Source organism: Bos mutus, chromosome 10, assembly GCF_027580195.1.
Source record: "Bos mutus isolate GX-2022 chromosome 10, NWIPB_WYAK_1.1, whole genome shotgun sequence".
NCBI classification, from domain to species: domain Eukaryota; kingdom Metazoa; phylum Chordata; class Mammalia; order Artiodactyla; family Bovidae; genus Bos; species Bos mutus.
Genome location: NC_091626.1, coordinates 85426032 through 85439765, shown reverse-complemented (window position 1 = coordinate 85439765; position 13734 = coordinate 85426032). Strand labels below are relative to the sequence as shown.

General features: G+C 39.0%; 1 protein-coding gene across 12 annotated transcripts in view; it reads right to left on the bottom strand.

Moving 5' to 3' along the window:
- The window catches only part of EML5 (EMAP like 5), a 158190-nt gene that overhangs the window by 125640 nt on the left and 18816 nt on the right, over positions 1–13734 (bottom strand). For all 12 annotated transcript variants that reach the window (XR_011465744.1, XR_011465745.1, XM_070378383.1 and 9 more), the window contains exon 2: positions 8398–8557. Coding sequence is in view for 10 of the 12 variants with exons in the window: in XM_070378383.1 (XP_070234484.1) it covers positions 8398–8557 (160 nt within the window). In the remaining 2 variants the exon portion in view is untranslated. The remainder of the gene's footprint in view (positions 1–8397; positions 8558–13734) is intronic.

Here is a 13734-nt window from a genome sequence, read left to right as displayed (position 1 = left end):
CACAGGAAACCACATGAAAGTAACAAAATTTTGAATTACAAAATAAGCCTAAATAAATTTAAAAAAATTAAAATACACAGTATGTTCTCTGACATAATTCAAAGACAAAATTCAATCAGAATGACAGAAAGTTACACAGAAAATACTCCAAATATCTGGTAACCATCAATACAATTCTAAGTAACTGAAGGGTTAAAGGAAAAAAATCACAGGGACAAAGCCACAACACATACTTTGAAAAACACTGGTTTAAAAGCAGGGGTAGGAATATTACAATCCTCAGACCTGCACCCTGTTTTAATAAACAAAGTTTTACTGGAACACAGCCACACCTATTCCTTTATAAGCTGTCTATGACGGCTTTCATTCTAACGCGGAGCTGGAGTAGCTGTGAGAGAGACCGTAGGCTCACAAGCTTAAAATATTTACTGACTTGTTATAGACAGCTTTGCCGGTCCCAGGTTTAGAGCACAGAGTCTGCCCAGGTTTAAACGCCAGTTCCACCTCTGTCCCTGACTGGATTCCCAATAGCAAGTAATCTGAGCAATTACTTAGCCTCTCTGTACCTTAGGTTCCTCTTAAGTGAGGAGAATAGAATAAAACCTTAGGGTTAATATGAGAATTAACACATATAGATGAGTTAGAAGAGTGCTTGGCATATGCTTAATGTTATATAAATGTTTGCTATCATCATCATTATTTTTACCATAACCATAATTAACTTTAAGAACCCATGCCTTCTACCCATCTGAATGAGACATGCCATTGAGTACCTAGTTAGAAAGTTTCTGCAAAGCAGGATTATTATTTAAGTCCCTAAATGGAGAGAATGAATGTCTTTCATAAAAAGATAACAGAGTACAGTTTGTATCTGGCTCTCCATCAAGTCACAGTAGCAGAAATTCCAAGTGACTAGAAGAGACAACTCGCTCCTCTTAAGAGTCCTTAGTATTTGGGAACTAGAGAGTACCTGCATATGTTGAGCTAAAACAAAAATATCTACCTCTTGCTATGGCACACTGTGCAAAGATTAAAATTTTACAAGACAAGTATAAAGCGAGGAACAGTCAGCAGGGCAGTGGGCATCTGATCAGTGCCTCTTCTCTCTGGCCAAGCTGATCACACACAGTGAACCACAACTGTTAACTTTAAAACTCCAGGCTTCCCAAGTGGCTCAGTGGTAAAGAATCCACCTGCCAACTCAGGAGATGCCAGAGATTTGGGTTCGATCTCTGGGTTGGGACAATGCCCTGGAGAAGGAAGGACGTGGCAGCCCACCCCACTACTCTTGCCTGGAAAATCCCATGGACAGAGGAGCCTGGCGGGCTACAGTCCATGGGGTCGAAAAGAGTCAGACACGACTGGTGACTGAGCACGCACGTACCTCTCAGCAGGGCCCCAGAGCATCTAGCTCTGTCCAGGCAGTGACAAAGTAGACCTGGGAGCACTTCCTCTGTGGCCCTGATAAACACTGTATGGCCCAAATCAACCTCCCTAACCACAGATGGCACCCCACTCCAGTACTCTTGCCTGGAAAATGCCATGGATGGAGAAGCCTGGTGGGCCGCAGTTCATGGGGTTGCAAAGAATTGGACATGACTGAGTGACTTCACTTTCACTTTTCACTCTCATACATTGGAGAAGGAAATGGCAACCCACGCCAGTGTTCTTGCCTGGAGAATCCCAGGGACGGAGGAGCCTGGTGGGCTGCCGTCTGTGGGGTCGCACAGAGTCAGACATGACTGAAGCGACTTAGCAGCAGCAGCAACAGCAACCACAGATTAAGCAACAGCAGAGAGGAAAAGGCAGAAACAACCAAGCAAATACTGCCGTCTTGGATTTCTATAATTTTGTACCTTATCATCCTTTCTCACAGGTGTGGATAAAGTTTTCCAGTGAAAGTAATGCTTCAACCATATTTTAGGAGACAGCTGGGCACAAAAGTAAAACAAAATGTATTTCAGACCAAAGTATACCAAGATGAGATAGATAATGGTGCTTTCAGGAAAGAGCTAGTACTTTGACGTGGCTGAGGGGAAGAGCTGCCTGCTGAGAAGTAGCAGGAGACAAGACTAGAGAGGTAGCCAGAACAGGAGAAAGAATAAGTTTTGTTTCTTTATGAGTTAGAATAAAGAGAATTCAGTTTTAAACATGTAATAAATGGTATATCTATATGACATTCAAGGAGGCTATATGGAGTTGGAGAAGGAAATGGCAACCCACTCCAGTACTCTTGCCTGGAAAATCCCAAAGACAGAGGTGCCTGGCAGGCTACAGTCCATAGGGTCACAAGAATCAGACATGACTTAAGTGACTAAATCACTGCATCATATGGAGTTGTGGAGAGAAGCTGGGGCCACTGTTAATTGATACAGGAGTTAAAGTCATAGATGTCGTAATCCCGAAAGAGAATAACTAAAGTGAGGGGATGAAGGGAAAGAAAGCTATATGAGCAGGAACACTGATATTTAAGAAGCAGACAGAAGGAACAGCTCCTTTCAAGATAACTAAGAACAAGGGTGAGCATCGACATTTTAGGAATCAGTGAACTAAATGAACTGGAATGGGCAAATTTAATTCAGATGACCATTATACCTACTTGAAGAAAGAATACCACTCCAGTATTCTTGCCTGGAGAATCCCATGGACAGGGGAGCCAGGCGGGCAGCCATCCATGGGATCACCAAGAGTCAGACACAACTGAAGTGATTTAGCATTATATCTACTACTGCAGACAAGAATCCCTTAGAAGAAATGGAGTAGCCCTCATAGTCAACAAAGAGTCCAAAATGCAGTACTTGGGTGCAATCAAAAAAATGACAAGGCCAACCATTCAATATCACAGTAATCCAAGTCTATGCCTCAACCACTAACGCTGAAGAAACTGAAGTTAAACGGTTCTATGAAGACCTACCTACGAGACCTTCCAGAACTAACACCAAAAAAAAGATGTTCTTTTCATCATAGGGGACTGGAATGCAAAAGTAGGAAGTCAAGAGATACCTGGAGTAACAAGCAAGGTTGGCCTTGGAGTACAATATGAAGCAGGGCAAAGGCTAACAGAGTTTTGCCAAGAGAATGCACTGGTGTGCAAACACCCTTTTCCAACAACACAAGAGATGACTCTAAACATGGACATCACCAGATGGTCAACATCAAAATCATACTGATTATATTCTTTGCAGTCGAAGATGGAGAAGCTCTATATAGTCAGCAAAACAAGACCAGGAGCTGACTGTGGCTCAGATCATAAATTCCTTATTGCAAAATTCAGACTAAATTGAAGAAAGCAGGGAAAACCACTAGGCCATTCATAAATCAAATCCCTTATGATTATACAGTGGAAGTGACAAATAGATTCAAGGAATCAGATCTGATAAGAGTACCTGAAGAACTATGGACAGAGGTTCATAACACTGTATAGGAGGTGGTGATCAAAACCATCCCCAAGAAAAAGCAATGCAAAAAAGGCAAAATGGCTGTCTGAGGAGGTCTTACATATAGCTGAGAAAGGAAGAGAAGTGAAAGGCAAAGGAGAAAAGGAAAGATATACTGCCTGAATGCAGAGTTCCAAAGAATAGCAAGGAGAGATAGAAAGCCTTCCAAAGTGATCAAGGGAAGAAATAGAGGAAAACAATAGAATGGGAAAGACTAGAGATCTCTTCAAGAAAATTAGAGATACCAAGGGAACATTTCATGCAAAGATGGGCACAGTAAAGGACAGAAATGGTGTGGACCTAACAGAAGTAGAAGATATTAAGAGGTTACACAAGAATACACAGAAGAACTATACAAAAAAGATCTTCATGACTCAGATAATCATGATGGTGTGATCACTCACCTAGAGCCAGACATCCTGGAATGTGAAGTCAAGTGGGCCTTAGGAAGCATCACTATGCACAAAGCTAGTGGAGGTGATGGAATTCCAGATGAGCTATTTCAAATCCTAAAAGACGATGCTGTGAAAGTGCTGCACTCAATATGCTAGCAAATTTGGAAAACTCAGCTGTGGTCACAGGACAGGAAAAGATCAGTTTTCATTCCAATTCCAAAGGCAGTGCCAAAGAATATTCAAACTACCACACAATTGCAATCATTTCACATGCTAGCAAAGTAATGCTCAAAATTCTCCAAGTTAGGCTTCAACAGTATGTGAACTGAGAGCTTCCAGATGTTCAAGCTGGATTTAGAAAAGGCAGAGGAATCAGATATCAAATTGCCAACATCTGCTGGATCATAGAAAAAGCAAGAGAATTCCAGAAAAACATCTACTTCTGCTTTACTGACTACACTAAAGCCTTTGACTGTGTGGATCACAACAAGCTGGAAAATTCTTAGAGATGGGAATACCAGACCACCGTACCCACCTCCTGAGAAATCTGTATGCAGGTCAAGAAGTGGACAGGGAACAATGCACTGGTCCCAAATTGGGAAAGGAGTACGTCAAGGCTGTATATTGTCACCCTGCTTATTTAACTCCTATGCAGAGTACATCATGCGAAATGCCAGGCTGGATGAGGAACAAGCTGGCATCAAGATTGCCGGGAGAAATATCAATAACCTCAGATATGCAGATGACACGACCCTTATGGCAGAAAGCGAAGAGGAACTAAATAGCCTCTTGATGAAAGTGAAAGAGGAGAGTGAAAAATTTGGCTTAAAACTCAACATTCAAAAAGCTAAGATCATAGCATCTGGTCCCATCACTTCATGGCAAATAGACGGGGAAACAACGGAAACAGTGACAGACTTTATTTTTTGGGGCTCCAAAATCACTGCAGATGGTGACTGCAGCCATGAAATTCAAAGACACTTGCAACGTGGAAGAACAGCCATGACAAATCTAGACAGCATGTTAAAAAGCAGAGACATTACTTTGCCAACAAAGATATGTCTAGTCAAAGCTATGGTTTTTCCATTAGTCATTTATGGATGTGAGAGTTGGCTGAGTGCCGAAGAATTGATGCTTTGAACTGTGATGTTGGAGAAGACTTTGAGAGTCCCTTGGACTGCAAGGAGGTCAAACCAGTCAATCCTAAAGGAAATCAGTCCTGAATATTCATTGGAAGGACTGATGCTGAAGCTGAAGCTCCAATACTTTGGCCATGTGATGTGAAGAGCTGACTCACTGGTAAAGACCCTGATGCTGGGAAAGATTGAAGGCAAACGGAGAAGGGGATGACAGAGGATGAGATGGTTGGATGGCATCACCAACTCAATAGATACAAGTTTGAGCAAGTGCCGGTAGATGGTGAAGGACAGGGAGGCCTGGCGTGCTGCAGTCCATGGGTTCTCAGAGAGTCGGACACGACTGAGCAACAGAACAACAAAGAAGTAACAGGGAGGAAAAAACAGATAAAGAAGCCTCTATCCAGCTTCCCAAATTCCTTCCTGATCCTATTTCCAAAGAAAGTCTTGGCTGTGTCTTTAGTTAACCCAGAAGTAAAGCTTTGAAGTTGCTGGCTTCACTTACCCTCGGGTGCTCTTCAACAGTGAACCCTGCAGCACTGCGCGTCTGCAGCTGGCTGAGTCCACAGAGGCAGAGGCACCGTGTACACAGAGGGCCAACCACAAGTTTTATGTATGTTAAGCCCTGCATCGTTCAGTGGTCGGCTGTATTCATTAAAAAGTTCTAGCACACTAAATACTCAGATGAGAAAAACATCGCAATAGGCACAACTAGATGCATTCCACAAGTTTCTGCAAGTGTGAAACACACTCACACAGTAGGTAATTAAACTTAAAAGAGTCTAGTATTGGGTGGGGGGTCCTTGTGATTTCAATATTGAGTGAGGACTAGTTGTTACAGATGTCACAAAGTAAAAATCACAAATTGTGCAAAATATGTAGGACTCAACAGAGTAAACATTGGTCAAATCATATAGAAAGCCGCAAGAAATCAGGATCTGGCAAGCAACAGAAGAGATGAAAACTCAAAAACAATACAATAGGCACTTCAGATATGGCTAGATGTTAAGAGACTACTAAAAGGCCCTAGGAATAAAATCATTGAATTCCTTTAATATTTTTGCAAAAAGACTCTCTTCATAGTCATGTGTCAAAAATCAAAGGTAAAAGGCAAAGTAAAGCATTTTACTTTATATCAGCATAAAACTGACAAAATCAGGTTAAAAATTAACATTTTATTCTTAGTTCATACTATAAATTGGCAGAGTTTTAACTATAACTTAGATTTTGTTAATTATGTGAATGGCTTTTGGTTGTATTTTCAAGATAAAAGGATTAATGCCTTCCTCATATCTCCTCTCTCTCATTTACTATGAAATTTTAATCTCTGTTTGATGTGAATTTATATAGCCTTCTCATGCCCTGATTATTCCCAATAAGACAGACTTTCAGTATTAGCATGGATAGTCAATCCATTTAGAAAAAAACAGCTAGGAAAAAAAGAAAATTCAGCATACTACTAACAGGAAGACTCATTCACTGGATAAATCTTAATTGATCACTTACAGTTTCAAATCTAGTAAAAAATTCAAAAATTAGTATTTCCTAATTGGTATTTCACAAACAGTTACAGATATTAGTGGATAATATGTTCTCAAATTTCTTAACTAAAGCATCTTCTGATTAGCATAATTTCAGAAATACTCTTTTCAATTGATCACAGTTCCTTACGAGTTTCTACTGTACTTAAGATGAATGAATTCCTCCTGAAATATAAATAATCACCTCCTTAGTTCCATGTTTGGGAGGCAGTAGGGTATTGGGGTTAAAAACATGAGCTTTGGAGTATGACTGACCTGGGTTCCCGCTCTGGCTCCATTTACTAGCTGTGTAACCTGGGGCAAGTTATTTAACCTCTCTAAGTCTCAGTTCCTTTATCTGTAAAATAGAGATAATAATAATATCTATTTCATAGGATTGTTGTGAGGATTAAATGAGATAATGTAAGCTTAGCACAATGCCTGGCAATTAGTATGTGCTCAATAACTTTTAGCTATGATTTTATAAGCTTACATTTTTAAGTAACATGTTCTTATGAAGATCTGTGATAATCAAATGCATGTACCCAAGATGTTTCTTATAAATTACTTAAAACAAGCAAAATTAAATAAAGCTTTCAGTTAGTAAAAGCTCCTGGCATCATTTCTCATTTCATATAAGAGAAATTCCTCAGCACTGCAATACATTTAGAAAGGGTAATTTTAAAATTAAGAAAAAAAATCTATATTTGAAGTATACAAGTATAGTTAAACCATCTTAGATATCATAATACTTCTGGAAAATGATTTAAAAAACAACTTTTGTTGGTTTGTTTCATAAGACAATCTCTTGCAAAGTAAGGAGAGAATATTATTTTCTTCCTTTCAAGAAGGAAAATGAAATTCTGATATGAGGACATTAAGGGAACTGACAATAATAGCAAAATAGGACATGAATTAAGGTTCTGGAATTGCCAGTCACTGCTACCCAGTGATTCTAAACCTAGAAGCACATTTTTCTGCAAATGAGAAGTTCAAGTTACATCTTCATAGATTTTATAGATCTCTTACCAGACTCTTATCAGAAAGTCATATTAATCTATGCTACTCAAAGAAGCTATTCCTCAGAGTTATATATTAAAATACCTACTGGCTACCAAGTGACTCAAGCAAAATGTAATGTGTTTCTGTGAAATACAGATGTAAAAAATTAATTTTAAGAATTAAAAAGCAGACAACTAAAATTCTTCTAAAAGTTAAAATGATTTTTAAAGTTTAATTTCACTGTAAAACTTTTAAAGATTATAAATTAACTAAATCTGCAAAAACTAACTTCTTACCACTTCTTAACTAAGTGTTAGGTATAACAAGTTCCATGAAAGTACCACAAAACAGCTGTTGGCTTAGTGTTTTAAAAATCACTGACTAGAAGTAAACAGTAATTTTGGAACTGATTAGTAAGTAGAATGATGATTACATCTTTTGCTATGAACCTTGACTTTATATAAAATAGCTCATATAAGAACTACCTCATTGTTTTCAACTAAAAATATAATTTTAATAGAAATATATAAATAACTAAAAATTAAAATGGTTATAGCTCTTAGAGAAACATAAATTTTTCTAAGATACCTTCTTATCTTTTAATACCTGGAAAAGAGTCATATGTAAAATTTTCTAGAACAACCAGGTAATGTTCCACTGACTCAGAATCACTTAGGCCTTTATAGTACAAATTAATTCAGCTGAAAAGTTCTTCATACAGTGAAATAAAAACTCATTATTCTTATTTTTCTTATATATATCTACCACCCACCCCATCTACCCACATCCACCTTGAACAAATGCTTTTTGTCAACTGCTTTCCAATTTAATATCTACAGGTTTACAATAATTTATAATACACATTTTAAAAACACAGCTTAGAAAAAGAGAAAAAATTTTAACATACCTGCCCATCTAAGTCGAATGCTAAGCAAGCTATACCATGTGTATGAACGTCCTTCAGAACTGACACGGTCTGCACAGTGTATGAATCCCAGACACAGATATAAGGCTCTTTCCCAACTTGTCCTGTTGCTACCAGTGCTCGTTCAGGGTGCAATGCAAGGCTGCAAAATCAATCATAAATAAACAGATTTAAAACTGCTTATGGAGCTGTTATATCAATGTAAAAATTAAGACTTTCATTATTTATCTACTTAAAATAATTTGGATTTAAAATAACTTCCATAAAAACCCATGCTAAGAGTTACTTCAATGGTACATGTGATAAGCAGTTACGACAGGCTTTATAATCCTGTTATATGACGCAGTGTGTGTAAACTTATCAAAAAAAAAAAAAAAGAATTCTCACAAGTACTCGACTCAACCACAGAAATGAATTAGTATCAACCCTACCACTTGCCGTTTTCTTATTTGGTATTAACCTTCTTTTAAGCTCTCTCTCCCATTTACTCTTTCACTGTATAAAAGTTAGACAAATTCTTAGTGTTCAAGCAACTCCTATGATAACATAAAATTACAAATCCCATTTAAAAAAAACAGAAAAGTCACTCATAATTCACAGAATGTAGTCTATAAGTCTTTAAAGATAAGACAAGGGCCAAACAGTTGATAGTGCTTTACACACATCAGCAGAAGGCAGAGAATGAATATAAATTTCTACTTCATAAATTTTTCTACAAGTGTATTTAGATGATTAGCTTCCTCTTTGGGAGAAACAAAATCACTCCTGGCATCAGGGTGGAAGATGAACTTCCAAGAGGGAAGTTAGGAGGGAAGAGGGAAAAGTTAGGAGGCCAAAAACAGAATCAACAGATTTGACGTACTGAGTAGGGGAAAGGGAACAGTCTAAGACAACGCTTGGTTTCTGGTGGGCAGCTGGATGGTCAGGGACAGTATCATCGAGTCAAGGAGCACTAAGTGAGAAACTACTGAGAGGAAAGATAAGCGGGAATGGAAGCTTCTTTCAACAAGTTTTGTTCAAATTAAAACCAATATAGTACATCAATAAATAAAAATCAATAAATCAATAAATAAAGGACACCCAAACTCCCATACACATTCATTTCATTAGATGCAGAAAAAACATTTGACAAAAATCCAACCTCTTCTGGGACTTCCCTGGTGGCCCAGTGGTTAAGCATCCGCCTGCCAGTGCAGAGGACATGGGCTTGATCTCTGGTGGGGGGACTAAGATCCCACATGCTAGCACCACAACCGTTAAACCTGGGCGCGTCACAAGAGCCTGCGCGCCGCAAACCATGCCGGGGCGCTGTGGAGCCTGCCCGGCACAACCAGAGAGAAGCCTGCACGCTGCAATGAAAGGTCTCACGTGCCACAGCTAAGACCCGACACAATCATAAATACATACACAAATGTTTTTTAAAAAGAATAAAGAACCCAGGAATAAATGTATACAAAGAGACAAAAGACCTATGCTCCAAAAACTATAAGACTCTGACAGAAAAAAAAAAAAATGACACAGATAGACAGCATGTTCTTAGATTCGAATACTAAATGTTAAAAATGACTATACTACACATGGCAATCTACAGATTCAATGCAATCCCTATCAAATTACCAATGATATTTTTCACAGAACTAGAACTAAAAAAATTAAACTTTATATGGAGACATAAAAGACCCCAAAGAGCCAAAACAATCTTGAGAAAGAGAAACAGAGCTGGAGGAATCAACCTCCCTGACTTCAGACTTTACTACAAAGTTACAGTCATCAACAGTGTGGTACTGGCACAAAAACAGAAACACAGGTGAATGGAACAGGGTTGAAAGCCCAGAAATAAACCTACATATCTCTGGTAAATTAATCAACACAGGAGGCGAGACTGTACAATGATGGAGAGTCTCTTCAATACATGGTCTGGCAAAACTGGACAGCTACCTTTTAAAAAAATGAAATTAGAACATTCTTTAACATCATCACAAAAATAAGTTCAAAATGGATTAACAACCTAAATGTAAGACTGGACACTGTAACACTCATAGAGGGAAAACACAGACAGAACACTCTTTGCCATAAATCACAGCACTATCTTTGTCAATCCATCTCCCAGAGTAACGGAAATAAAAACAAATAAACAAATGGGACCTAAATAAACTCAAAAGCTTTTGTACAGCAAAGTAAACCATAAAGAAAACAAAAAGACAACCCACAAAATAGGAGAAAATATTTGCAAATGATGTGACCAACAGTGGACTAGTCTCCAAAATTTACAAACAGCTCATGTGGCTTAATATCATCAAAACAAACAACCCAATCTAAAACAAAGGGCCGAAGACCTACACAGACATTTCTCCAAGCAGACATACAGATGGCCAAGAGGTGCGTGAAAAGATGTTCAACATCTCTAATTATTAGAGAAATGAAAATCAAAAATTTTATACAATATCACCTAACACTAGTCAAAACGGCCATCATTAAAAAATCTACAAACAATAAACACTAGAGAGGGTGTGGAGAGAAGAGAATCCTCTTATACTGTTAGTGAAAATGTTAACTGGTACAGCTACTGCGAAGAACAGTACTACGGTTGAAAAAAACTAAAAAATAGAGCCACCAAATGATCCTGCAATCCCACTCACAGGCATATATCCAGAGAAGGACATGGTCTGAGAGGATACACGCACCCACATGTGCACTGCAGCACTGTTTACGACAGCCAAGTCATGCAAGCAACCTAAATGTCCACTGACAGAGAAATGGATAAAGAAGATATGCTAACGCTTAAGTCGCTTCAGTCGTGTCTGACGCTGTGTGACCCCATAGATGGCAGCCCACCAGCAGGCTCCTCCACCCATGGGATCTTCCAGGCAAGGGTACTGGAGTGGGGTGCCATTGCCTTCTCCAAAAGAAGATATGGTATCTATCTATATTTATATATACTGAGTCAGCCACCCATTCCAGTATGCTGGCCTGGAGAATTCCATGGACTGTATAGTCCATGGGGTCACAAAGAGTTGGACACAACTGAAGTGACTTAGCCCACATGCACGCACTGGATGGACCTGGAGATACTAAGTGAAGTAAGTCCGACAAAGAAAGGTCATACAATATCACTTATAATGCAGAATCTAAAAAGAAATTATACAAATGAACTTATTTACAGAAAAGAAACAGAGTCAGAGACTTAGAGAATGAACTCATGGTAACCAGGGGGAAGGGTGGAAGGAAAGGATAGGTAGGGAGTTTGGGATTGTACACATATTTTAAATGGATAACCAGCAAGGCCCTACACAGGGAACTCTGCTCAATATTTGTAACAACCTAAATGGGAAAAGAATTTTTGAAAAAGAATGGATACACACGTATGTATATATTGGGTTGGCCAAAAAGCTGTCTGGGGTTTCCTATGCATTGAACTTTTTGGCCAACCCATCAACTAAGTCACTTCACTGTACACCTGAGACTAACACAACACTGTTCATCAACTACACTCCAAAAAAAAGTTAAAAACACCCACAAATTGCCCAGAAAGCACCTTTGCTGCCGCTAAGTCGCTTCAGTCGTGTCCGACTCTGTGCAACCCCACAGACGGCAGCCCACCAGGCTCCCCCGTCCCTGGGATTCTCCAGGCAAGAGCACTGGAGTGGGTTGCCATTTCCTTCTCCAATGCATGAAAGTGAAAAGTCAAAGTGAAGTCACTCAGTCGTGCCCGACTCTTAGCGACCCCGTGGACTGCAGCCTACCAGGCTCCTCCATCCATGGGATTTTCCAGGCAAGAGTACTGGAGTGGGGTGCCATTGCCTTCTCCGGAAAGCACCTTTAGATAAACATAAAAAGAAATTAGAACATTTCAAAATGTGTAAATAATACATGTGTATGAGATTGAAAATATGTAGAAAATACTCCATCCTTCTGTGATGGGTGTATGCAAGGCAAATATTTGGGTTCATCCAAATAAGATGCACGATTCAAATCTATTATACATCATGCCCTCTCTGACTGAAAACTAGTGTGTCAAGTAAATGGTGTTCTGCTGATGCCATAATGTTGAAGTATTATCTCTGTTAGTCCATTTATGACAAAAGTGGTATAATATTTGAAGGGCCATCTCAGAGAAGGCGATGGCACCCCACTCCAGTGCTCTTGCCTGGAAAATCCCATGGATGGAGGAACCTAGTGGGCCACAGTCCATGGTGTCACTAAGAGTCGGACACGACTGAGCGACTTCACTTTCACTTTTCACTTTCATGCACTGGAGAAGGAAATGGGAACCCACTCCAGTATTCTTGCCTGGAGAATCCCAGGGACAGAGGAGCCTAGTGGGCTGCCATCTATGGGGACACACAGAGTCGGACACAACTGAAGTGACTTAGCAGCAGCAGTAGCAGCATGGTTAAGTCGTTGACTGAAGAGATACTGAGAGGGAATACTGTTTTCACTCATGTCTTTAATCCATCAGGAATTTATTTTTATATGTGGCATAAGAAAGAATTCAATTCAGTTTTATCCCAATTTTATTCTAGTTGAGCTAGCATCATTTGTTAAGTATATGATTTCTTTTAGATATTAAATATATATTAAATTTCTATGTCATACCTGTATCTGTATTCTCAATTATGTCCCACAGAACTTTTTGTCTATTCCCATGAAAAATCATATTCTATTTATTAGAGTGATTCTTTTAGTATGTTCTAGTACGGCAACCCACTCCAGTGTTCTTGTCTGGAGAATCCCGGGGACGGGGGAGCCTGGTGGGCTGCCGTCTATGGGGTCACACTGAGTCGGACACGACTGAAGTGACTTAGCAGCAGCAGCAGCAGTATCTATTAACACTCCTCCCCCTCACTATTCTTTTATTATATCTTTTTTATTTTTTAACTCAGCTTGTCTATTCTTATAGATTTATTCTTTCATATAAAATTTTAAATAACTTTATATCTAATTCTGATACCTCACAGAAAATCTGCTACAATGTTTAGTGGAGTTGCATTAAATGTATATATCAATTTTGTGAGCATCAGAATTCATAACATTAAATTTTTCCAACCAAGTTTTAAAATCACATATACTGTGATTGACACCCAAATTGTATCTCCAGCCAGGAGGAAAAGATGTGTTGTGGGCAACTCACATTTAACACATCCAGAACTTTTCCCTCCTTAATTCCCCACCCTAGTATAGGACATCACTGGCCACTCAGTTGCTCAGACCAAGAAGCTAAATTTAACCCTCACCCCTTTCCCTTTCAAATTTATCACACACATTCTGTTAGCCTATCCAATGACCCTATCATCACCCCCATCTTCTCTGCCTCAACCT